The sequence below is a fragment of the Myotis daubentonii genome, chromosome 15 (genome assembly GCF_963259705.1).
Source record: "Myotis daubentonii chromosome 15, mMyoDau2.1, whole genome shotgun sequence".
NCBI classification, from domain to species: Eukaryota; Metazoa; Chordata; class Mammalia; order Chiroptera; family Vespertilionidae; genus Myotis; species Myotis daubentonii.
Window position 1 is genome coordinate 30321360 of NC_081854.1, and position 26656 is coordinate 30348015.

A 26656-nucleotide genomic window follows, 5' to 3' on the forward strand; every position below is an offset into this window, starting at 1 on the left:
GGGGTTGGGCTGTGACCCCCACACTGACAGTGTGCTGGTACCTGCTGTGGCTCCCACTTGCAGGGGGGGGGGGGCGGAGGGGGGCGTTACAGAGAGCTTCCTGGTCTGGAGAACACACGGAAAACCTTTGACCTTGAACTTTACAGCTTCAGAATATTGGTTAAACCCCAGAGTGGCACCAAGGACCGGCTGCTCCTCGGTGATGTCGTGTTAGTTGCCGTTTTGACCAATTTGAATATCTCAAACGTCTCTTACATTTATTTTAAGCCGTAAAACAGCCGTGCCCAGCAAAAGCCTGCTTATCCTAGGAAAACCACCGAACTACAAACAGGTGGCTACTAGCTGCCACTGTTGTAAGCACAGAGACGGTTGTGTCTGGGACCAGCCAAGGGCAGCAGGGCTCATCCTCCAATGTCATCTGTCCTCGGGGGTCTGAAGGGTCTGGCAGTCGCTGATACAGCACCTGCTCGTGGAGAAGTCTGCGGTGATGCACAGCCTCCTCTCTGTGGACAGACCCTGTCGATGGCAGAGCCTGGGGGCTAGGGGCTGGCAAACTAAAGGCCCCTTTCTGTACTGGGCTTGCCTTTTTAAAATATTTTATTGAAGCGATATTTTTTGACACAGTGTTGTCTCTATGAAAAGTCAGGCTGAGATTTTTAAAATCCGGGGCTGCAATCTGAAATCGGGCTCCTAATTTTCCTGGCCAGAAAAACCTCAGTTTGGCTTGAACCCTGCTACGCGAGCTGATGGTCTGAACCTTCAAGCAGGTATGGGGTGAGGTCACGGGGTGACCTGGGGCAGGTGACTTAACTCCTGAGTCAGTTTCCTCATCTCAAAAATGAGCTAATGGCACCTGCTGCGAGGAGGTCCCACGTTCCCTGGGGGAACCTGAAGTGCTTTGCACAATGCCCAGCAGTAGCAGGTGCTCGATAAATGCCGGCTTGTTAGGTGGTAGTTTTGCAGCATGCACTCACTGCCCCTCAGGTGCTGACGGTACACAAGCTGGCGGACGCTGCCCGCACAGCACCCAGGACACAGGAGACGCTGAGCAGTGAGAGCCTTTCCTCTTTAATCGGCTATTTCATCCCAGACAGAGACAGGACGATGGCTGCTGGGTTTTGTCTTGGAGCGCTTCCAAATTGCCAGGCATCGTGCTAAGAACTTTGTATTTACCGCATCACTTAATTCTTGCAGTGTCCCTCCTCGTACGCACTAAGGTCATCCCCATATTACAGGTGGGGAAACTGAGGCTGGACCAAGATCACTCAGCTTGGAAGAGATGGTGCGGGCATCTGACTCCAAACCCTGCTCCCACAGAGAGGGAGACAAAATAGGATTTCCCAGTTTTTAATAAATACACAGGCACTTTGCTTGTGGGCTGTCTTTGCGGTTCGGGTCTAAGTTAAGAGACATTATTACAGTGAGATTCTTCTCTGTGGTCCATGTCTGCTGACGTTCCTGTTAAGGCGCTTCCTGACGCCCTCTTTTTCTCTTCTGAAATGCATTTGAAAGAGTGAGGCTGCAACCCTCAAAATGGCAGATCCCGGTGTGTCTCCACCCATCGGCCACATGGGGGCGCTCCAGCCCAGCCCATGTTACAGCCTAGCCCCGCCTGCCCGCCCCAGACCTCTTCCTCCTCGCCACCCTCCTGGAAAAGCTTATCTCCTTATTTACATTTGCACATGACAGGCTAGCGAGGGGCAGCAGGCTTTTGGGGTGTCGGTTCTGGGTTTGCTTGGTCCCAGCCCAGGTTTCCAGCAAGGCCCTGGTTCATGGACAAATGACCAGAATCAGCTTGAACGGGAGGAGGCCTATAGTCTGGAGGCCCCACTGAACACTGACATCCTTCCCTGCAGTGGGAGAGCCCCGGGATTTCAAAGACAGACTTCCGTTTATGTTCGGGCTGCCCGCAGCAGTACAGCAAAGAAGAGCAGGGGCAGACAGGCGGGAGTCTGACTGGTGGGGGGCTGCTTCGGTCAAGGGTCCTGGGGGCGGTTTGATGTGGGAGTGGAGCGTGGTTGGCTCCAGTCCTGCTCAGAGTGTGAACTTGGGAAAGTCTCCTGACCCCTGCACCTCCTCACCTTACAGAGGACGGAGCCACGCTCTGTGCTCACAGTCCCCGCCCATCCCAGGGGTCTCCGGTTCTGGCTCTCTGTGGCCGGCAACAGTGGGGAGTGACTTTGCTAAAGGTTATTTTTGGCGGGGATCTGGCAGGCTTCCAGCTAGCGGTGAATGTATGCCTCATGCAGTTGGTATCTTTCTTTTTGGAGACCTGACCTATGGACCTACGTAGAAGTCTAAGATGCTTGAGCTGGAAGGGTCCACAGGAACCAGGTAGGTAGTACTTCTTTTTTAATAGAGGAAGGAGCTGCGTCCCTGAAAGGTTACATGACATTTAGTCACTGGCATCATCATCGTCGTCATCTGACAACACTTTACAAAGTGACCTTCCTGCCATTATCTCCACTTATCCTGCCAACACTCCTCATTTCACAGGTGGGGAGGCTGGGCTCAGAAAGGCTGAGAAACTTGCTCGAGGTCACACAGCAAGTTAGAGCTAAGCTGCAAATCCAGCTCTTGAAATAATTAGTGTTTGGTGGAATTCCCTAGGAATCTCAGGCAGTTCCCAAGCTACCATGGGAAAGGCTGCATTCTGCTGTAATACACAGATCTGCTTACTGAGTGACTGACTGAACCAATCAATGAACTGAGTAATCCTACTCATTCACCCACCAGGTGCCTCCAATGGATGTATCCTGGACTAAGTGCTGAGAATACAATGATGAGCAAGACAGAAATGGGCCCAGCCCTGGGAACTTGAGTGGATGGTACTTAGCTCGCAGCCTTCTAACTGTTCACCAGTTTGTGTCCCATTCAATTTGTCCCTTAGCTGAAACACCCATCATTCCCACCTTCTGCACTTATGTTCTGGAAAAGATGATACAGATGTGCGCTGTATCCCCGTGGTTACCTTCTGCGTGCGCGAGCACATGGCCAGTCTCGGGCTCTCAGTCGCAGGGTACCTCCTGGAGGGCGTTTGGTCAGGTGACAGGCTCACCTCTCCGTCACTAAGCGATGTACTTTGGTTGCATGTGGTCTCCGGCTGCCCAATGCTACAAACTCCCTTTCCACCACAGATATAAGGCGCCAGGCAGAAGTGCACAAAGATGACCTCTGCGTGCCTCATGGTTCTGTAACTCCTTAGATTACATTTTGTACTTTGAAGGTTAAAGGGCAAAGGCGCACATTTGGCATCAGGCCTGGGTTCAAATCCTAGCTCCAATTGCTGCACCTCAGGGATTTCTCACAACCTATTTAACTACTCACCATAAATTAAAATACAACATAAAACTACAAAGGCCAGTCTGCGCGAGCATCCTCACCCCCTTGAAGGAAAACAGTCACCTCTCCTGAACTTCTAACTGCAAACATCTCCGTTAAAGCCTTGCAGTTTGAACCACCCGAGAGGCTCTCCTCCTTCATGTCACAGTACTCTTGGCCACCGATGGATTCAGACTTTATGATTTGAAATGTGGGGTCTTGTTTTTCTTTATCTCACCCAAGGATATGCTTTATTGATTTGAGGGAGAGAAGGGGGGAGGGGAGAGAGAGAAAGAGAGATCAGTTGCCTCCTGGAAACACCCCGGCTGGAGATCTAATTCACAACCTAGCTATGCACCCTGACTGGGAATTGAACCCACAACCTTTTGATGAACAGGAAGATACTCCAGGCAACTGAACCAACTGGCCAGGGATAAAATGTTCTTATATACTTGATAAAGAAAGATATTTCTGCCTGTTTTTGAAAGTAGGGATGTAATTCGTGTGTGTGTGTGTGTGTGTGTGTGTGTGTGTGTGTGTGTAAGGAGAGTAGAAGATTACCTTATGAACCATAGAACTGTATGATTGGACGAGACCCTAATGACCTTGACCAACACCCTCATTTGGAGTCAAGAAAGATGGCGGGAAGCTTTACAACTCAATTGGGAGCAGAATCATGAGCTGAACCTGTTTCTTGTTTATAGTTCAGTGTTTCCTGCTACAAATACCTTTTATGGTAAAGACCAAACAGAAAACACCACTAGCCAGTAGCATTTGACATGTAGAAGGGTTAAGGCAAGCAAGGCCCCTGGAATTCACTCCACTGCTCTGCCATGTCTTCCAGACTTGTCCCAGCCACCCCAGTAGCACAAGCTCACTTCAACCAAAAGTGAGATGTTCAACAGTTACCATTGCATTTGTTCATGGAAATCTATTAGCAAAGTGCAGTGAGGGGCAGGCCAAGCCATGTCCATCGGAGCCACCCAGGAGACAGTTAAAATGCACTGTTCCTGCCCTAACCCTGAGCCCCTGATGGCTCTCCTGCAGTTGGGAGCCAGAGTCCTCCTTGGTGGATGCTCAGGTCTGAGCCCGAGTACACCCAGCTAACAGCTCCTGGGGAGGCTCCGCCAGGCATTTAGAGTGACTTAGAAATGAGTGTTCCTATAAAACCTGGTCATATAGTGGGACTAGACTGAGCTAGAGCTGCATCAAGACCAGAGCTGGTGGAAAAGGTAGCATGTTGTAGCTCAGAATTTGTTTAAAATCTTGCTCTTAACATAGTAGGTTATAAAATTATTTGTTGACAGGATTTAAGCCTTTTTTTCATTCAAGAGACATATATTTTTTTCTTAGTTAAGGAATCTGGAAATCTTATAGGACAGGCATACATCTCAAATGGTTACTCTTTGCTTCATTGCTGCGGGGAGGGATTGAGGCCCTACCGCCACCTGGTGGCAGCACTGGAATCTGCATCACTACTGTGAGCACGATGTGGGCCGCCTGGGGCCCGGTAACTGGGACATGGGGCCCACCTTCCAGTGTGTCATTTCAGCAAGACAGCGGTTGACAGTGAAATCATGCGGCTTCGATCCAAAGAACAGACAAACTAACACGCACGGGTTTCATTTTTCAGGAATTAGCGGTGGCCCCTTGGAAAACCACTACCGCCTGAAGCAGTTCCACTTCCACTGGGGGGCAGTGAACGAGTGGGGCTCCGAGCACACGGTGGAGGACCGCGTGTACCCGGCAGAGGTGTGTAGATGTCCGAGCGGCCCGCATGTGGACGCTGTCTACGTGCCGGGCCCCGTGGTAGGGTGGCCATCCATCCCAGTGGCCCAGAAACGGAGGGTTTCCTGGGAGGTGGGACTCTCCGTGCCCCAACCAGAACAGTGGGCCACCCCACCCGTTCAATCACACAACCATCCTGAAGGGGGGGTGTTTTTAGCACCTTCATTTAACAGAAGAGACGCAGAAGTTCTAAGAGGTTGGGTAGCTTGCCAGAACCAGGCAGCTGGGATTCAGGAACAATCTGTGCTCTAAGCCACTCCCTCAGCCCCGCGCTTGCTGGTGGTCCACTTCCCACTCGCACCTTCCTGTCCTTCAGGGTGTGAGGCCACCTATCGAGAATCTGAAAATCTTTACAATACAGATCATCCTAAAAAAAGTGACCTCTGAAACATTAAAACAAAACGGGAGTCAGGGAAAAAATGAGCAGAGATTAATGCTAGGAACTGGGTTTTGTAGTTACGGTGGGGTGATAAGTGGTAATGTATGGATTTCCCCCAATATTTTATTATGAAAATTTTCCAACAAACCAAAAAGTTGAAAGAACTGTACACTGAGAACCCGTGAGTCTGCCACTAAGATTCTAAGATTAATGTTTTGCCATGTTCACTTTATCAGACGTCTGTCCACCCACCCACCCCTTTATCCACCCACCAACCACCTGCCTTTCGGATGCATTTCAAGTTACGAGCTGTTTTTGTTTCAACTTTCTGTCACCATTGTTATGGGAGTAATACTATAGTTAAAATCGAACTAGAGTCCAGCCAGCCCCCCAAATAAAAATGACCAGTAACCACACACCCAGGTGTGATCTCTGGGGACAGTTTATAAAGAGGCAATTACATCTATTGATATAATTACACACATGTTTACAAAGGTGACAAAAATGAAAGAGCAACGGCTTGCAGCATGCTCCCTTTCATTTGACAACACAAACTGTGTATCCGCACCACGGTTTTTAATGTTGACAGATATTTTAACAGAGGAGCTTGTTGTAATGTATTAGCATAGAGGCGAGATCAGCGATGGGACCCACGCATGCTGTAAAGTGCCGTTTCCGGTGGGATGTGGAGGGCAAAGCCAGCTCCAAAGGTGGCGTCTGTGAAGGCAGGAGGCTGCAGTCAGGGCTGTGGGCCAGCTGTCTCTGTTTCTGGCAGATTGCAATAGGACAGCAGGTGGGGGGTTCCAGGTAAGTTACAGAGAAGCAGGGGAGGCCTCGCCACCCCCATTGTCCCCGGTGCACATGGCTGGGAACACTGGGACTTGGGAGTGAGGTGCCACCTGGAGCACACGTGGACCCCGGCAGAGGATCAGGGCCCTGGAATCCAGCAGCGCCTGGGGAGGGCTTGCTGCCTCGGCGTTCGGGTCTCCGTTCAGAAAGCCCTCACCACAGCTCATTCCTGTAGAAGGAAATCTGTAAGGACACCCAGGCCCCGTCCATGTTCTGAGCCAGACCGGCGTGGGCAGCACCGTGCGCTCTCATCACAGAGAACCCCGAGCCAGTCCAGGGGTGCTGGCTCTGCCTCCTGCTGGCCAGTGACCCGGGACAGCCTGCTTCCCAAGCTGGGCCCCTGCCCCTGATTTAAACCCTTGTCATCTGGCCAGTCCTGGTGCCAGAAGGAAGGGTGTGAAATAAGGACACAGGAAGTTCAAGCGAGGGCGACACATGGAGAGAAAAATGCAATATTGGGGGCATTAAAATTATTTGTTATTTATGTGAAATTCAAAGTTTGGGGGTCCTGCATTTGATCTGGCAAACACTTTCAAGGATATCTGAAAAAATATGAAAAATAGCAAATAGCCCACTCTCTCCAACCCCCATTTCTATTTTATAAAGTTAAAACGAGCCTCTTTCTCTCCCACCAAAAACACGAAGGCCCTTACAGCCTATGATTCTATCAGCCACGTGGGGCTCCGAGCATGCTGGGGGCGCCCGCATTCCTTACCCCGGCTGCTCAGGCTGAATTCATTAAAACCATTGAATGGACACGCAGGTCTGCCACACAGCAGGGGGGCAACGGTTTCATTTCTTGCTGCAGCGTGATGGGTACAAGGTCTCTTCCTCCTGTGTTTCAGCTGCATTTAGTTCACTGGAATGCTGTGAAATACCCAAACTACAAAGAAGCTGTAATGGGGGAGAACGGCTTGGCTGTGATAGGCGTGTTTTTAAAGGTAACCTCTCGCTGGGCTGGGGCGCCGCCCTCCTGGTGAAGAAGTGGTGTGCGGCCACGGGGCTGCTTTTTGAACAGTCCCCGTAGGATGAGGCGCGCTTGGCGCCCTGCCCGCTGCCTTTTCGAATGAACATGTTGTGTCTGTGCCGCGCAGCTGGGGTCCCACCACGAGGCGCTGCAGACGCTGGTGGACGTCTTGCCGGAAATAAAGCATAAGGTAAGCCGCACATATCAGACTCAGCGTCCCCGGAGAAGCACAGCCGGGCAGAGCACTGGCTCGTTGGCAAGGGGAAGACGGCCAGCTGGTGCTCGTGCCGAGGGGGTCTGAGTTCCATCCTGAAACGGAGCTCGCTGGGGCTGACTCCAGGTGTGTCGCGCGCTGGCCCACGCTCTGCTGTCACTGTGTCACTGCTGTTCCTGGGCCCCTGTCTTCTCAGTATAGATGGGGTGTGGGACTCGATTTGAGTTTCCCCCAAAATCCAGTCATTCAGGCAGCATCTTGAAGATTTTTGCCTTGTCGCCCTGCACTGGCCCTGTCCTGAGCAGTGACATCCATTAACGCTAACATCTGTTTTAAAGCTGATGGAAATAAATACCTAACGATTAACCTTTAAGAGTGCCTACCCAAGTGCCACCTGGCACTCTCCTGGGGGGGACACAGGACCACCCATCCCTGAGAGCATGGAGACCATGGGAAGAGGGAAACCCACAACCCACCACGCGTGGGAGGCAGAGCGCATCTTGGCTCAGCTCCCCTTGGACACCTTGTCGCATTAAGCACAACAATGTCGCTTTTCTCCAACATCGGCTAAGAGAGGACTTTGATGGAGAAGTGGACATTCCAAAGAAATGCAGTTTATTTGTTCGGGAGCAAACAAAAGCATTCTGAGAGGGAAGGAGTCGCTGTGGTCCTTGAACGTGGTCCTTGGACGGATGGGGCTCCCACCTGCCTTAACAATGGTGAGCACGGCCCACAGGAAGGCTGGGGTCAGCCCTTCCTTGGCTGGCTCACGGGGGCCCTTTGATCTGTGTGGTGCCTTCCCCTTGATGTGGGCCTCTGCGTGGGCCTCGTGGGACCGAGCCCAGATCACCCTCCCCACCCCCCGCCGCCATGGCTGCCAGCTCAGGAACTCCACAAGGACAAGGTGCTCGGAGCATCCTCTTCCTCGCTGGTCTCTGGCCAGAGTAAACCTGGGATGTTTTCCCCACCAGCATCCACCGCCTACATGGGGTGGCCTCCGCCTCCCGGTGGGAAAGAAAGGAGCTGGCTGTGAGGTCCTGTTTGCTCAGGGGGTGTTTCCCTCTGGAGAGTTCCCCCCCACACACACACTCACATGAGCTAACTCAGGGTCTCCTGGGCCAGCCACCAGGGAGGAATGGTGTCTGACGTGCGGTGACAGGAGACGCTGCCTGGGCTCAGTCTGGTCCTGAGGATCATCTCTGGGCCTCAGTTTCCTCACCTGAAGCATAAGAGAATCTTAGAGGTGAAAGGCCCAGCCCTGGTGAGCAGGAGCCGTGCTCCATGGGATGGGAGGTGTCATCCGTTGGTCATTTGTCACAGTCTGCACTCCGTCCTGGTTCTGGCCGATTTTTTAAATTTTGCAGTGTTACGAGTCATCTCTCTGGTGTACATTCTATCGGTCTTGACACATTAGTGGAGTCACCCAGCCGGGCCCACACAAAACCGTGCCCCGCCTGGTATGTCCTATCCTGTGGCCCTCGCACAGTCGTGCCCCTGCCCCCAAGCCTGGGCGACCACTGATTTGTTCCAAACCCTATGGTTTTGCCTTTTATCCCATTTTATTCTCCCACGTTGTACCAAATGGAGCTTCCTTTGTCCACTACCTTCCCTCTTTCCCAAGTGGGATGTGCATGTTAGAAAAGAGAACGGGAAGACTTTCGAGTGGGCGCCCACCCCCAGGAGCCGGTTTGTCCGTATTCATGCTGCACGCTGGTGCAAACCCGCGTGCGTTCCCAGCTAATCCGCTAGCCAGCGGGGCTTGACAGACACAGAGAGAAGGGGCCTTAGCTCGTTTTAAGGGCTCCGAGGGGGAACAGCTTTCTGAACCCTGATGTGCTTGAGGGACAGGACACAGAGCTCTGAGGACATCACTAGAAATACATAGATGTCCTCTCAAAATTGTAATTGGCAAGTACCTGGCAGTGGGTGGTAGCAGCCCACCAGCTGCTCCTCCGTGTGACCCGCTGCCTCACACCCACCCTGCAGCCCCGAGGGGGTTAGGACAGACCTCCCGGCACCTGGGTCCTGCCACTCTCTAAGTGTGGTTCTGGGAGAGCCACTGACATCGGTTTACTTTCCTCATCAACAACATAAGCATACCCCGTAAAGGGTGATTCTGAAAATTCAAGGTAATGGCCTCAGAAGGTGCCTGGCAGCCTTTGGGGCTGGACAAGGGGAGCAGGAGGGGATGTGTCTGTCACCACGAACCCACTGGCACGTTTTGCGTTTTGTCCCACGACCTCTGTGACCTGTTTCCTTCACGAGTTACGCAGACCGAACAATGGAATGTCGTTCGGCATGAAAAGGAGAGAAGCACCAACCAGCACACAGCAGCCGGGAGGGGCCTTGACGGTATTGAGCTGAGAGAAGCCGGACACACAGGTCCGCATGTTGTGTGATTCCGTCTGTAGGAAATGTCCATGTAGGCAAGTGCACGTGGGCTGAAAGCAGACGGGGCCTGTGGCAGGGCGCGGCAGGGTGGAGCGGTGAGGGAGGGGACAGCCACAGGGTTTACTGGGGTTCTTTCTTTTGAGGTGAAAATGTTCTAACTTGACTGTGATGGTGGTTGCACATCTCTGTCTGTGAATACCCTAAAAGCCGTGGATCTGGGCACTTTACAGCAGTGAGTTCTACGCTATGTGAATTACATTTCGGTCATGCTGTCCTGAAGACATTCCTAGATAATTAATCACACAGTGGAACAACACCTGCTCGCGCAAGGCGCCTCATAATCGCCCATTGGTGTGAACCAACTTCCTTTTTTTTAATCCTCACCCAAGGATATTTTTCCATTGATATTTAGAGAGGGTGGAAGGGAGAGGGAGAGACAGAGAGAGAAACATCGATGTGAGAGAGACACATCAATTGGTTGCCTCCCGCACGCTCACTGACCAGGGATGCTGGTGATGGAGCCTGCAACCGAGGTATGTGCCCTTGACTGGAATCGACTCTGGGATTATTCAGTCCGCAAGCCGATGCTCTATCCACTGAGCCAAACCTGCTAGGGCTCCATTGGTTTTTGAGAGGGAAAGACAGAGAGAAATATCGATGTGAGAGAAACACATCAATTGGTTGCCTCCTGCACAGCTCTAACCAAGAGCCAGGCTGGGGAGGAGCCTGAAACCGAGGTACATGCCCTTGACTGGAATCGACCCTTTGGTCTGCAGGCCGATGCTCTATCCACTGAGCCAAACTGGCCAGGGCCCAATTTCCTTCTTGTGGGCCAACATCTCTCCACTTCTGATGAATGAATGCCAGCAATCAGGGTACGAGCCAGGTCGTCCGGGCCCCGCGCCTGTGCCTTTGAAGGCTGGGTGGAAGGATTCGATGTGCAGAATCTTTCTTCTTTGGGAATGAGAGGGTGTCTGCTTCGTGCTTAAATCCTCCCTAGTGCCCAGGCCGGTGTTGAGGCCGGATGTGCTACGTTGCGTGCGGGCCTGTCCCTACCTCTCAGTCTCACTCGATTTATAGAGGGTGGAACCCACCATCCTGGGCCGTCAACCCGAGGGACCCGAGGGATCATCTCCTCTCCGAGCAAAAGCCTGTCGGATGCCTCTGCCTTACAAGGAGGCAGACACTGGCAGAGGCCCTCCTTCCTCTTTCCACCCCAGGCGCCGCGCTGAGCAGCGTCCAGGTAGCGCCCCTTCTCCTGCCTCTGCTGGTAGATTTTCTCAGTGGCCTCAGCCGGACAGAAGCAGGGGTGTCCCCCTCTGTAGGACCCCCACCCTGTCTCTTTTTACTGCCTTTGTGTGTCATTTACTCATTCCAGCCATGTGGCCACTTTGCTGTTCCTCTAGCCCAGTGGTTCTCAACCTTGGCTGCACATGAGAATCACCTGGGAATCTTTTTAAAATCCTGATTTCTGGGCCTCGTCCTCCGGAAATTCTGTTTCTTTGTTACTAATGTTGTGGCCCCACCCCATAACAAAAAAACAGAATTTCCGGAGGATGAGGCTCAGAAATCAGGATTTTAAAAAGATTCCCAGGTGATTCTAATGTGCAGCCAAGGTTGAGAACCACTGCTCTAGCCCATCAGGCCGCACCCCACCTCAGGGCCTTGGCACTGCCTGTGTCCACCCCCGGAACCTGCATGTCTTTGCTCAAATGTCACCTTCCCAGTGACCATCCTTCTTACCCACCCCCCTCCCACCCTCCACTCCCTACTTTATTTTCCTCCATCACTGTGCAAATGCTAGAAATCTACTTATTATTTGGGGTACTGCCTGCTTTCCTTGGGTAAAGGGAGAGCTCCATGAAGGTGGGTGGTTTTGAACCCCAGAGCCTAAGATAGCATTGGGTTTACCGTGAGTGCTGAATGCAAAGCTGTGAGTGAGTGAGTGAATGAATGGATCAGCCGTGACATCCCATCGGTGTCCGCTGGAACACAGGTTTCTCCTTACCCTTTTATAAAGCACAGAAATCGAGCAAACTGTGAGTTCTGAACACTGGACTCCCAAGCAGGACATGCTGATGGGCGGCCCTTGTGGGAGCAACGCAGAAATCTGGGGACACAGTGGTTGAGAACAGCTGTCCACGTCCACCAACCCCGCCTGCTCCCCGTGAGAAGGACGATTCTGGCATATGCTCCACGCAGGGCACCCTCCTGAGTGTGTGTCCTCACCGCGGCCCTGACACCCAGGGACGGCTGCTTTAGAGAGAAGTTCAGCTGTCTTGAGGGGCAGCCACTGTGGAAACAGTGTGACAGTGCCTCAAAAAACTAAACTTAGAATTCCCATCGGGTCTGGCACTTCCATTTCTGGGTAATATGCAACATAATTGAAAGCCGGGTCTTAAAGGGATAGTGGTATGTTCATGTTCACGGCAACATTACTCACAATAGCCAAGGAGTGGAAGCTCTCCAAGTGTCCACTGTTGAGTGAATGGATAAACGCGGTGTGGTGTACTAGTCGGTCTTAAGAAGGGGGGAAATCCTGGCACATGCTACAACATGCATGTACCTTGAGGACGTTTTGCTGAGTGAGATAAGCCAGTAACAAAAGGACAAATAGTGCGTGATTATTCCTCTCATACAAGGTCCCTAGAGGAGTCAGATTCCTAGGGACAGAACGTGGGATGGTGGGTGCCAGGGACTGGGGGAGGGGAACGGGGAGTTAGTGTTTCATGGGGAAGGAGCTCCAGTTTGGGAAGATGAGAACGTCCAGGAGATGGATGGGGGTGATGGTTGCACAACAGTGTGGATGCAGTTACTGCCACAGGACTTAAAAATGGTGAAAATGGTAAATTTTCTGTTATGCATGTTATTTTACCACATTTTTTAAAGTATAATATTTTCACAGCCTGGGCATGGGAAAATAGAAAACTTTAAAAGAAAATATATAAGCATTTGGTGAGGATTCATGCTCTGCGACAAGGGTCATATTCTCTTGTTACTGCTTCCAAATGTGACAACCGTGGCCTCACAGCCTTTATCTCGGGGAACACACTTCCCTCCTAGCCTGGCGAAGCCACATCTCCGAGAGGAAGATAGAGCCGCTGCCTTCCTCCCTGAGCTTCTGCCCCTCCCATCTCCGCCTGATGCAGCCTGTGGCCTCTGTCTCTCAGGATGCACGGGTGGCCCTGGGCCCCTTCCAGCCCTCCTGCCTGCTGCCCACCTGCCGGGATTACTGGACCTACCCGGGCTCCCTCACCACTCCCCCGCTGACCGAGTCTGTCACCTGGATTATCCAGAAGAAGCCCATTGAAGTGGCCGCGAACCAGGTGAGCTGCGCCGCAGCTGGTGTCGTGGGACTGTGTTGAAGAAATTGTGTGGCCGTGTCACTAAGATACTGTAAGCGAGCACCGTGGAGTTTTACCTTTTGGTGCATTTTGGATGTTCCTGCACCAGAAGGAAGTTCCAATTGAAGCACAAGCTTGTTGAGACTGAACAGAGGTTCCTGAAAGCACGATTCTTTGACCTTGAGATATTAGTGTGTGAGGGAGACAGAGACAGAGAGAGATGGGGTGGGGCCAGGGTGGGGGGAGGAAAGGGTAGAGGAAGAGAACACTTTAGTTTGTTCCACTTGTTTGGGTGATAGAACAGTAAGCTACAGAGCTATATATGCTGAGATAAAATTCCAGAAGGATTGTATTAGTCAGCTATTGCTACAATAATGCTGTGTAACAAACCTCCCCAAAACTCAGTGGCTTATAACAAACATTTGTTTTTTTTCCTGCTTGTGGGTTTATTGATTGTCTTGGGAGGCTCTATTTTCTTTCCTTTTTAAATATATTTTTATTGATCTCAGAGAAGAAGGGAGAGGGAGAGAGAGAGGGAGAAACATCAATGATGAGAGAGAATCACTGGTCAGCTAGGGAGGCTCTGTTTTAGGCTTCACCGAAGGTGGTCAGTGGTTGGGTTGGACCCAGTGTCCCTCATGCTCCTTGGACCAGTGACTGCCAAGGGCTGGTTCTCATGGTAAATGACAAAAATGCAAAAGGCAAGCCAAACGACACATGCACACTTAAGGCTTCTGCTGGCATCACACCCATTCCCATCCTGTTGGCCAGAGCAAGCCACAATGGCAAGGCCAAAGTCAGTGGGGCAGAGAGGAAGGGAGTGAATATTTACTGAACAATACCCCGGTTTATCACATAGATACACACCAAAAAGTTACTACTCATTATCCCAGGGTCATAGAACTGCAGTGGTTTTTATTTTCTTCCTTTTCCTTATCTAAATATTCTATGGTTCTAAAATAAGTAGATATTACATATATATTTTTTAAGTTGCAGTATCTTTTTCTTTGGAAATCTAGAATCAGGAGAAAGTCCGTCTGTTGAGGGCAGTTTAGATTTAGGGATGATAACTACACAGCAAGCACAGTGTCACTGTCCCACCCCTGCCTCAGGCAGAGACCTCTGATCAATCTCAGGAGTATTTATCAGCTCTGGTTCAACTGTCCTTTTCTGAGGGCTCTAGATGCGCTCTCAGAGGTACTTCCAGCCTCACGGGTCTGAAAATATTTTCTTATTTAAGAGTCACAGAATGGTGCCCTTTGCCTTGGGAGTCTGAACTTTGAGATGTGGGCTGCAGATCACCCATCTTACCCCCAAACCAGAACTATTGCAGACATCAGGACGGCCTTGGTGGAAGTATGACCCCTGTCACCAAGACCCCTCTGTCACTCAACAAACATGTCATAAGCACCCATTCTGGGTCAGGTTTGTAGCAGGAGAGAGTGGGAGAGGGGTAGGAAAGGAGAGGGTGGTGCAAAAACAATGATAACAGCCTCTGTAAACTGCTGTCTGCAGGGAAATGAAAACAGGGTTGGGTGTTATTAAAAAATACAGATCAGAAGCCCCTTACCCTGACCAGTGGAAGTGGGAGGTGTGTGTGCACCCCCGGGGCAGTGGGAAGGAGATGGCCAAGTGGAGGAGAGGAGAGAGGCTGCATTTCTGAGAAAGTAAAAAAAAACCCTGCAGTGAGCTTGAATGTCTGGGAGACTGTGCACCACGCCCCACAGAACTCCGCAGGGCGCGTCATCAACCACACAGATCTGTCTTACTCAGTAAGTGGTCACTGTATAGATAAAATGTCACTTCTGTATTAAGTAAACATGTGAGTTATTTTCACAGAGCTCATAAGTATATTAGAACAAATGAGATGATACATAAAAAATAATCCTTTAGTTCCTTGAGTGAAAAGTAAATCAAAGGAGTGTATGCATTAGATCTCTATTGCTGTGTAACAAATAGCTCCAAAACTTAGTGATTTTTAAAAAATCATTTATTATCTCTCAGAGTTACTGTGGGCCAGAATTTGGGGTGGTTCTGCCCGGGATCTCTGATGGAGCTGCAGTCAGGTGTCAGCTGGGGCTGCAGTTTTCCAAAAGCTTGCCTGGGGCTGGAGGCTTCATGCCCAAAGTGGCCCACACGAGTAGCCTGCAAGAATGCACGCCACGTGGGCCTCGCCATGGGCTGTGTCAGTGTCCTCACAACATGGCCGCTGGCGTCCCCAGAGACCCCGGTGGAAGCTGCAATGCCTTTGCTGACATCGCTCAGGAGTCCCCTCTGCCATGTAGTATTGGCCACACAGGCCATCCCTGATTCACGGCGGGCGGGGACTACACAGGCCCTGGCAGCTGTTCACTGTCCCTGCACCCAGGTGACTGGTGGCTCTCTGTTCCAGCTGGCCGCGTTTCGCACGCTCCTGTTCACGGCACTTGGTGAGGAAGAGAAGACGATGGTGAACAACTACCGCCCACTTCAACCCCTGATGAACCGGAAGCTTCGTGCGTCCTTCCAGGCCACTGAAGGGGGCACCGGGTCCTAAATTCATTACGTCCAAGTCAACGGGCTGAACTGACTTTAGAAAGAGGAAGTATTGTTTCCCAAGTCTCATGGCCTGATCATATGCAACCCCTGACATTAAAAAGAAAGACAGAGATCATTGTTTTAGTCAATGTACTTTTCAGCTGCAATGAAAATCACTTCAAAGAAAGGGAATGGATACCCGGGACCCGGAGGATCTCATGGGACTCGCAGCAGGTCCCAGCAGCCTCACGGGGCCGAGCAAGCCCCCGACTGACGTCATCCGCCCAGCCCTCTCTCGGCTCCATGCTGCCCTCTCCCCAGGTGGTGTCCCCTGTTTCTCCACACTCATGGCCACCCCGTAGTTCCCAGGCAACAGAGTCTCGATGTATCAGTGTCCCGGGGCTCCTATAACAAATGACCCCAAACTGAGGGGTTAAACATCAGAAATATATTATCCCACAGTTCTGAGACTGCAAGCCCGAGGTCGAGGTGCTGACACTGCCAGGGTCTGGTGAGACCTCTCTCCGTGGCTTGCAGGAGGCACCATCTCACAGGGCCTTTCCTCTCTCTCTTCCTCTTATAAAGCCACCAATCCTATCGAATTATGACCCCACCTTTATGACCTCGTTCAACCTTAATTATCTTCTAAAAGTCCCATCTCCAATACAGACATATTGGAAGTTAAGGCTTCAACATAAGAATCGGGGCGAGTGACACAATTCAGCCCATAGCAACCATAAACTGTGGGCCTAACCCCACAGAAGTGTACTGTCTCACAGTTCCGCAGGCTGGAAGTCCAAATTTAAGGTGCGGGCAGGGCGGTTCCTCTGGAAGCTCCAGGGGAGAACCCATTTCCTTGCCTTTTCCAGCTTCTCGAGGCGCCTACGTTCCTTGGCTTGAGGCCCCTTCCTCCATCTTCAAAGCCAAAGGTTTCTCCAAAGTGTTTGGTGAAAGGCGCACCGCTTCTCCTGGCGGTGCCGGGGGAGGAGTCTGACCGCCCGGCTCTGAGATCCCTCCGCGCCCGCCGTAGGGCCTGGCCTCCCCGGAGCGGGTCCGAGTCTCCGGACCGGCTGCGTGGTGGCCGGCGGCGGGCCGAGGGGTGGGGGCCTGGCGGCGACCGACCACGGGGCAGGTCAAGGGAGCGGAAGGCCTCACCGCCTCGCTCTTCCCTCCCTTCCCCCGTGGTCGGCTCCCCGCTTGCCCGCGCTGGGGCCGAGGGTCCGTGTGGCCCTCGGGGGCCCGGTCCTGGGGGACCGGGGCCTGCGTGGGCCCCATGTGGGGGGCATTGGCTCCCCGGCCCACAGCGGGAGCCCGGCGCAGGCTGCCCCCCCCCCACCGGCCCGGTGCAGCAGCGGCGGCAGCGGAGTGGGGCGCGTGCCCTGGCTCGGGGAGGCCGCCATGCTGCAGTGCACCGGCCCCATGGGCCGGGCCTGCTCCGAGCGGATGCCGCTCCTCCAGAGCTGGGCCGCTCCACCGGCCGCACCCCGTGTGCTGGGCCTGTGCCGCCCAGATGCGCTGGAGTCCCGGTCTGTCCGCAGGCCAGCTGCGGGTGCTGTGCAGGGGGGGGGCCATCCTGCCTTGTGGCGAGTTCGAGCGGCAGCAGCAGGAGCCGGACAAGGACTGCGCCCTCCATCTTGCCTTGGGTTCTCCATCTTGGGACAGAACCATGTGCGCCCTCCATCTTGCCTTGGGTCCTCCATTTTGGGATGGGGCCACGTGCTTCCTCACGGGAAGAAGCCGCTGCTAGCCACACCCAGGATTTCTCTGGATTAACCAATGATGATCAAGGGAAGTGCACGCCATCACTATGACCACATCCTGTACCGACTCCTGCCTGGCCAATCGGCAGGGCCCACAGTGCCCTCTCCTGCCCCCACTCCACCCCCCTTTAAAACCCCCTGTCCCATCAGGCCTCTCTCTCTCGGCCACTGGACTTTCCGCTGTGTCGGTGGGTCTGGTGAACGGGGAGCGCAGGCCGGCTTGCATAATAAAGGACTCTTTGCTTTTGCATCGGACTGACTGGCTCCCTGGGGGTCTTGGGAACTTTGAAATCTGGGCACAACATTTGGTTGTTCAGGACATGCCACCATTCTGGGTGTAATGGTTTCTCTAAGTTTTTAATTATTGTGAAATACACATGAAATTATCTTAACCATTTTTAGGTGTACAGTTCAGTGGCATTAAATGCGTTCATAATGTTGTGCAGCTATCACCGCCAACCATCACCATAGCTCTGTTCGCCAGGTAAAGCTGAAACCCTGTCCCCACGACGCTGAATGCTCTAGGAATCCGTGTGACAGGAATGACGCAGTGTTTGTCCTGTGACTGCTTGTTTTCTCAGCATAATGTCTACAAGTTCATCCACGTCGTAGTGTGTGTCAGGATGTCCTTACTTTTTCTTTTTAAGTCTGAATAACATCCTAAGTGGTAAAGAGTATTTTTATTTTTGGAACATTTAAAACATTCCCCTCTGGTAGGGATGCAGCTCTGCAAACACCTAATCAGGTTCTCTTCGAACATTACCTTACAGTCAGATAAACAGTGAGAAACAGCACAGGAAAATAAGCAAAGGCTGTTTGTCTACCACGGGGCAAGGGTACAGTCCGTCTCAGTCGGGGGAGGTAAAGAATAAATATACTCACTACAGTCCACAGATAACACCTAAAATCAGAGGGGACCTATGTTATGAGTGTGGTTTATTGTGGCAGAGATTTACATTCTCCCCCGCACCCCTCCCCGCACCCCCCCCCCCCCCCCCCCGCCCTGAGTCACAGAACTTCTTATGGGACCAACAATTTAGAGTCTGGCTTTGAGCTACTCAGTGTTCCGGCACCTCCTACAGAGATGGCGGTCCTCAACTTCCTTACGTTCGTGCTTCGCTGGAGGAGTGCAGTGCTCGGAGCACCCGTCCTGTTCCAGTGCTTTGTGCAGACCAGCACCACGGACGTTCATGTCGGTTTACAAAGGCCCCCAGTCATTTTTGCTTCACCACAAAACAAGACAGTTTGGGAGCATTGGTGGTGGGTCGAGGCACGGGTGTCAGGCTCTGGATGGGTGGATTGCTTCAATGCCAGAGACGTGTGGTGTCCGGGAGGGAAGGAGATATTTTTAAGTTTGGTTTGGACCCCAAAATAGTTCTTGACTTTTGAGAAGATGTAGCCATTCTTGAGTCTCTAGTGAAGCAGGCTTTAGCCTATAAGGAGAGTTTCCTCTGGCTGTTGTAACAGGTGACCACACGGATGACCTCCCTCCCTCTTACCAGGACCCTGTGATGACACTGGACCGACCAGATACCCAGGATACTCTGTCATCTCAAAGTCACTCCCGGAATCACACCTGCAGAGCCCCTCTGCCAGGCCGGGTCGCACAGGGCCCAGGGCCCAGGGCCCAGGGCCCAGGGTGTGAACATCTTGGGCCGTGACTCGGTGGACGGTACATGCAGGACCAGCCTGCGGCCACGTCAGCCAAGCAGCAGGCAGCAGCCCCGAGGCCAGTGTCTTCCGCAGCACGGGGAGGGGACGGGTTGGGAGAGGTGCAAGAAGCCGGGCAGAGTGGGTAGGCATTGAGTGTTCCGGAGCTCCGCTGCCCCACAGCACTTTCTGTGAGGGTGGCATGATCCAGAGCTGCGCAGTCCGGTGTACACAGGAGGCCACTGAGCACCTGAAATGTGGTCAGTGTGATAGAGGAGCTGACGTTTAATTGTACATAATTTTAATTAGTTCAAATTTATTTATTTTTTTATACATTCTTTAATTGATTTCAGAGAAGAAGGGGGAGGGAGAAAGAGATAGAAACATCAATGATGAGACAGAATCATTCATCAGCTGCTCTACACTGGGGATTGAGCCTGAAACTCAGCCGTGTGCCCTGGCCGGGAATCGAACCGTGATCTCCCAGTTCATAGGTCGACGCTCAACCACTGAGCCATGCCGGCCGGGCATAATCAGTTCAGATTTAAATACACAGCTCTCTTTCTGAGCCTGGGCATTTGTTACATGGGTTTGTATGTATGTAAAACACCACAGGGGTGAACACTCAATATTCATGCACTTTTCACACTTCACAGGGTGTATATTATACCTCAATTGAAAGAAGTACTTTGCTTACCCACTTGAGAGCTCGGGTTTCTGACTTCTGCGGACAGGATACCAGGCCATCTGGGATGTTGGCTCAAGCGCTTCTGGGAGTAAAGCAGGCAGGACACTGTAAGCACCAGGGCACACTGACAGGGCTGCCGGGGCTGAGAATCAGGGATGTCGCCAGAGCCGCCTGCCTTGTTCCTGAGCTACCTACGAAGCACACGATGGAACACACTGCCACCAGGGAACTGGCGTCACCAAGAGAAGTCAACTCTCTACTGAGGCAGACACAGGCAATTCACTCCCAACAAAAATGGTTTAAAATAAAACAAGTTTGGCTTTAAAAGGATTGAGTTCGGCCCTGACTGGTTTGGCTCAGTGGATAGAGCGTTGGCCTGCGGACTGAAGGGTCCCGGGTTCGATTCCGGGCAAGGGCATGTACCTTGGTTGCGGGCACATCCCCAGTGGGTAGTGTGCAGGAGGCAGCTGATCGATGTTTCTCTCTCATCGATGTTTCTAACTCTCTATCCCTCTCCCTTCCTCTCTGTAAAATCAATAATATATATATATATATATATATATTTTTTTTTTTAAAAAGGATTGAGTTCGGTCGTTAAGCTGGGTGAAAGAGGATTGGGCTTGAAGGAGTCAAAATTGATGTTGAAAAAGGAATGCAAACAAAACAGACACGTTTTTGTTCAACTCTAAGCTGATGTCCCTGCTCACTTATAATCGATAATTAAGTTTACCGAGCAGCAGGGTGTGCCACCACTAATAACAGTTCACAGAGCTCCGTCTGTGTTCCGCCAGACAAGGCCTGAGTGTTCCCAGGCATGTCCAGCAACCCTCAATCCCACTGTGTGTCTGAACCACGGGGCCCCAGCCCTGGTCCCCAAAGCTCGTGCTGCCCTGGGTCTGAGGAATGGTTCTTACAAAGCTCCCCAAGTGACTGGATCGTGTGGCCAAGGATGAGACCACAGCATTCCCACTCAGTCGTTATAACAAGTTCGATGAAAATTCTATGAAATTGTCCTCAGGGGAAACTGAGGCTCACGTGAGGGGTTGAGAGTCTTGAGCTCTCTGCATTATGGGGCCTGTGCAGCATTTCGCTTTTGCCCTCTCTGATGTGTGCAATTCAATGAAAGAAGAAATTCAGCCTTCAAGCAAAAACATAAAACCTGAACTTTACAACACGAGAAATCGTATTCTACCATAACCTGGACACGTGTTTCCAAACGCCATCCCAAAGCGGCACCCGCTCACCCTCCTGCGGCGTGTGAGTGCGTCCTTCTCGCGTCTGGAAGGAATTGCAGTCACTGGGGGAGGGGTCTGTGAGTTGGAGGGTGCAGAGCAGCCACATGTCAGTTCTCTGGGGGCCGTTTCCCAGGGGCATTGGGAAGAGCAAAGCCCAGCTGAGCAGATGAGCTGTGGGAGGGAGAAAGGACCTCGGCCTCTTGAACTCGGTTCCACTTGCCAAACGGTCATAACATGTGCCAACAAGAATGCCAAGAACGGGCGGGGTACTTTCCCCCCATTTTTTCGTGTGGCTATAGGTCTGTCCCCTGAATGCACAAACACCTTTGTCTCCTGGTGGATGTTCTCTGTTGTCAGTTGTTTTTTAAAAACCGGCCTGAACCCTGAGACACAGATTTTCCTGGGGAGCACACCGAGCCGGACGCATTGCGATGAAACCACAAACACGCCGGGAGGAAAGACGTTGATCTCAGCCCTCAAAGCAGCAGCGATGAAACAAACAGGTGCTTCCACTGTCCCGGCGGCCGCGCGGAAGTCAGGTCCGCGCTGGACAGGATGGCTCTCGCTGGGACACCATTGTGGTTTAGAACTGTGTTGTACAATTTCTGGCCCAGCTTTTAAAGTTCAAGGCTTCCTCTCTTTGCTTTTATGTTATTTTCTCATTTTGTGAAAATACAAATGTGTGAGAGTTTGCAGGTTCATGGCAAACTGCTGTCTATTCACACCCCCCCCCCCACACACACACACACTTGTTCTTGGGTGATTGAGTGGGAGTGGGCTGCAGGCCTGACTAAATCCCCATTACCCCCGTGGGACAAAACCCACTCCCCACAGCTGGTCCTGGTCAGCCTGGACATCCCCTCTCCCACCTGCTCCACAGCTGCTCCCCCTTCTGCTCTCAGCTGAAACACCCACTCCTCACAGGCCTCCCTGGAGCCCGCAGACTGCACCTGGTGCACAGCTGTACCCCAGCAATGAAGGGGTATCTTGTTCCTCCTGCTGAAAGGCACCCACTGACCCCCATCTCAGTAAACGGCACCTCCATCCACCCAGCACTCAGGACAGCCTAGGGCAGTGGTTCTCAACCTTGGCTGCACATTAGAATCACCTGGGAATCTTTTTAAAATCCTGATTTCTGGGCCTCATCCTCCAGAAATTCTGTTTCTTTGTGGGGGGGGGGGGGCACAACATTAGTAACAAAGAAACAGAATTTCTGGAGGATGAGGCTCAGAAATCAGGATTTTAAAAAGATTCCCAGGTGATTCTAATGTGCAGCCAAGGTTGAGAACCACCAGCCTAGGGGAACCCCTCCTTGCTCCCTGCACCCTATTTGAGCATCCCAGGCAGCAGTGGGTCCTGTGGGCGGATGCCCTACCCTATGGCAAGCTCCAGGTTCGCTCGCTGTTCTCCATTTTCTCTGCTACTGCCACGAGACAGCCCCACCTCTAGCTGGAATTATATCGCTAGCCTTCTGCTCTTGCCACTTCTTCCCAGCATCTCCCCATCCCCACCCAATCCATTCTTCTCTTAACAGTGCAGAGATTTTGGAGGGGGGATGTCAACTTGACTATCTGCTTCCCTGTTCAAAACTGAGGCCTCCTGTTACACTTGGAATTGAGCACAAGCTCCTCCCTTCCATGTCGACCTCTGAGCATGAGGCTTGCCTTGCTGTCCCCACAGCTATTGGCATGAGTCACCGGCTTCCTCAATCTCCTCCTCAGCCTCTGTGCTGACCACAGGCCGCCCTGCCATTCTCTACCCTCACTGCTTGGATCCAGACTCATCTCTGTCCACAGTTAGCTTGTTTTCATGCTTGTTAGCTGTTCACTGCTTGTTTCTCATGCTGGGAGGTAAGCCCTCTGAGGGTGGTGCCCTCACTTCTCACATGCTCACAGCACCAAGTAAACATTCATTGGACGAAAGTGAAGGGGGCGCTCCAGCCCGTAGAGCTCGGTGCTCCTTGCTATGTATCACTGCCAACCGGCTGTGTGCACTCCGCCTCAGCACCTGAGGTCATGCTGTTCTCTCTGCTGCGAATGCCCTTCCCCTTCAGGCTCTGCTTGTAAACTTTTTTCTATCATTCAGGCTCAACTCAAGTGCCTTCTCTTTTGTGATATTTTCTTTGGTGCCACCCTAGGAGAAGTCACCCTCTCCTCTGTGCTGCTGCCCATTCTACTGATGTGTGTGAAAGTGAGTGAGGGGGAGCAAGTATGGATCAGTGTGGGTCAGCATGGAGAAGACATGGAGCAGCATGGAGCAGCGTGGAGTAGGCATGGAGCAGATTATGGAGCAGCATGGAGTAGGCATGGAGCAGGCATGGAGCAGCCATGAAGCAGCATGGAGCAGGCATAGAGCAGCATGGAGCAGGCATGGAGCAGGCATGGAGCAGGCATGGAGCAGCATGCAGCAGGCATGGAGCAGGTTATGGAGCAGCGCGGAGTAGGCATGGAGCAGGCATGGAGCAGGTTATGGAGCAGCATGGAGTAGGCATGGAGCAGGCATGGAGCAGGCATGGAGCAGCATGGAGCAGGCATGGAGCAGGCATAGAGCAGCATGGAACAGGCATGGATCAGGCATGGAGCAACATGGAGCAGGTATGGAGCAGCACGGAGTGGGCATGGAGCAGGCATGGAGCAGCATGGAACAGGCATGCAGCAGGCATGGAGTAGGCATGGAGCAGGCATGGAGCAACATGGAGCAGGTATGGAGCAGCGCAGAGTAGGCATGGAGCAGTGCAGAGTAGGCATGAAGCAGCATGGAGCAGCATGGAACAGGCACGGAGCAGGCATGGAGCAGGCATGGAGCAGCATGGAGCAGGCATAGAGCAGCATGGAACAGGCATGGAGAAGGCATAGAGCAGCATGGAGCAGGTATGGAGCAGCGTGGAGTAGGCATGGAGCAGCATGGAGCAGGCATGGAGAAGCATGGAACAGGCATGGAGCAGCATGGAACAGGCATGGAGAAGCATGGAGCAGCCCGGGTTTACGGGCCTCAGTAGGGGGCATTGTGTAGGGCAGTGGTTGGCAAACTGATTAGTCAACAGAGCCAAATATCAGCAGTACAACGATTGAAATTTCTTTTGAGAGCCAAATTTTTTAAACTTAAACTATATAGGTAGGTACATTATTGTTAACTTAATTAGGGTACTCCTAAGGCTTAGGAAGAGCCATACTCAAGGGGCCAAAAAGCCGCATGTGACTCGCGAGCCGCAGTTTGCCGACCACGGGTGTAGGGTAGTGAACATTACTGAAATACAGAATTGAACTCTTAGCTCCAAATCTCCCTTCGAAAATCTGACTTCCTGACCCTGACCTGGTGTGTGTAGCATGTGGCCTTGTGTCCAAAACTGAGAGGAAGGCCACGTAGCCTGAGTGAGCGACTCTGAAAACCATGTCTGCAGAGCGCAGGTCTCTCCGATCTCTACAGCGTGACAAGAGCGGCTTCCCAGTGCACACACATCATCCTCGCTCTGCTCAGTGCCGGGATGTGGCGCGCAGTTCAGGGCACAGTGAGAGCAAGTTCAATGGGAAAGTCACCTTGTCCTCACATCTACTAATACACGGACGCAGTTGCCCTTGAGGCTGAGCAGTGGGCATGCCTGGCTCAGATGTCTATGGAAATCTTCAAATGTCTGTCAACAGGAAAAAAAATTCTTCTGTTTCCGCCATACTTAAAATATATTCAGCAACTGTTGCATTGAAGATTAAGGCTGTGTATTTTTTCAATGTCAAGAGTATTCTCTGTATCAGAATTTCCTGTGTCAGTTTGGGATATTTTATTTTTTTTAGTAACAATGAAATAGGGGAATTGTTTTTAAGCAAAGTGAAATCGTCTGATCCTTTTTATGAATTCTTGAAATTCAGAGGGGCCCACCCTATAGAGGCTCTAGGTCCCTGAACACATAAACATAAATCAAAGGTGGAGATGTCAAACAATAGGCTTTCCATATATATCCACCTTACATATTCCTTGACTTTTTTCAGTATTTCCTAATGAAGCACACAGCATCTCTCCAATTTAATGTCCCACCAGTGTGCACCAGTTAGTGTGCAAGACACGTGGGAAACGTCAGTGGACAAAACTACCAAGCACGCAGGCCCTGGTGAAGCTCGCACCCACAGGTGGACAGTACCGAGAAGATGGGTGGAATAAGCAAGTATGGAATATGCTAGAGGTGACCAGGGCTCCCAAAAAGGCAGATTGGAGGCAGGGAGCCAGGTACCAGGTCAGGGCGGCCTCCCCGAGAGGTTGAGCAAAGACTTACAGAAAGTGAGGGGGGAGCTGTGCAGAAACCAGGCACATGGTTTCTGGAAAGTCTGGAGCAGCAGAGAGACCAGAGTAGCCGCGATGAAGTGAGGAAGGTGCAGTGTCAAGAGAGGAGGAATCACAGGGGACAGGTCCAGAGGGGCCTTGAGGACCATTCAAAGGTGGGGCTCCACTCGAGGGCAGTGTGGACACTTCAGAGCAGGCGCGGCTCACTCGTGCTCTTACAGAAGGGAGAGGGGAGACCCAGGTGAGCTGCCAACTGCCCAGCCACACTGTGCAGCAGTGGTGGGGAGAGGGTCGGATGCTGGAGACATCTGCACTGTGGTCCAGCCCTGCTGGCTGTAGGATACGTGAGAAAGTGAGGTGTTGAGGATAAAGCCACGTGTCTAGTGGAAGGAGATCAGAGGTAAGAGTTGACCTCAGGGGACCTGGAAGGCTGGGGGTAGGGTTTTGGGGGGAAAGGTGGGGAAATACGATCAAGGCTAGAGACTGTCTATCCCTGTAACTCTGACTTCATCTTGTCATTTTAAGTTGTGAGAGCTACACTTTTGATTAAGAGTAGCTTGGTTTTCCATCTCCGTCCATCTCACTTCCAGAACCTAAAAAGGGCAAAAGGCCGTTACATTTTTAAAAATATATATTTTATTGATTTTTTTTTACAGAGAGGAAGGGAGAGGGATAGAGAGTTAGAAACATCGATGAGAGAGAAACATCAATCAGCTGCCTCCTGCATACTCCCTACTGGGGTTGTGCCTGCAACCAAGGTACATGCCCTTGACCGGAATCGAAGTCGGGACCCTTCAGTCTGCAGGCTGACGCTCTATCCACTGAGCCAAACTGGTTAGGGCTACATTTTTTTTTAAAGGGCAAATGCATTGCTGAGTAAAGGAAGAAGGAAATGGTTGGGTCGGACCCTCGGCAGGTAGGCATAGCCCAGTGGGTCTCGGGGAGCCAGAGTGCCAGGGGGTGACCTGTGCAACACCCCCCAGAATGGGGTGCTCAGAGCTATCAGGCACAGTGAGCAGGAGCTCCTCTGGAGTCCCTCTGGTTTCTCCTACGGAAGCCTCCAGTCCCACGGGGTTGAGAACAGAGGCAGCCAAGAACTTTCCACCAATGGCATGTCCACGTGGGATGGAATTGTCAATGGGTACAAGACAGGTGATGCTGGGGGCCCTCACCAGCCCTTGCCACTTCCTTTCTTCTGGCCTGCGCTGGCCTCCTGGAGCTGACTGGCTGCTTGGAGCTCCTTCATCACCCTTGCCCTCCTCCCCCAACCCCCACCCCGCT

At 52.1% G+C, this 26656-nt stretch overlaps 1 protein-coding gene across 2 annotated transcripts in view; it reads left to right on the forward strand.

Moving 5' to 3' along the window:
• CA5A (carbonic anhydrase 5A) overlaps positions 1-16455 on the forward strand; it is a 31332-nt gene extending 14877 nt beyond the window's left edge. Inside the window, exons 3-7 of one of the 2 annotated variants that reach the window (XM_059667116.1) lie at positions 4955-5073; positions 7183-7278; positions 7432-7494; positions 13080-13235; positions 15646-16455. In XM_059667116.1, the coding sequence (XP_059523099.1) occupies positions 4955-5073; positions 7183-7278; positions 7432-7494; positions 13080-13235; positions 15646-15789 (578 nt within the window). In that variant the 3' untranslated portion in view covers positions 15790-16455. The remainder of the gene's footprint in view (positions 1-4954; positions 5074-7182; positions 7279-7431; positions 7495-13079; positions 13236-15645) is intronic. The other variant, XM_059667117.1, reaches the window with a different exon arrangement.
• Positions 16456-26656: the final 10201 nt, after the last annotated feature.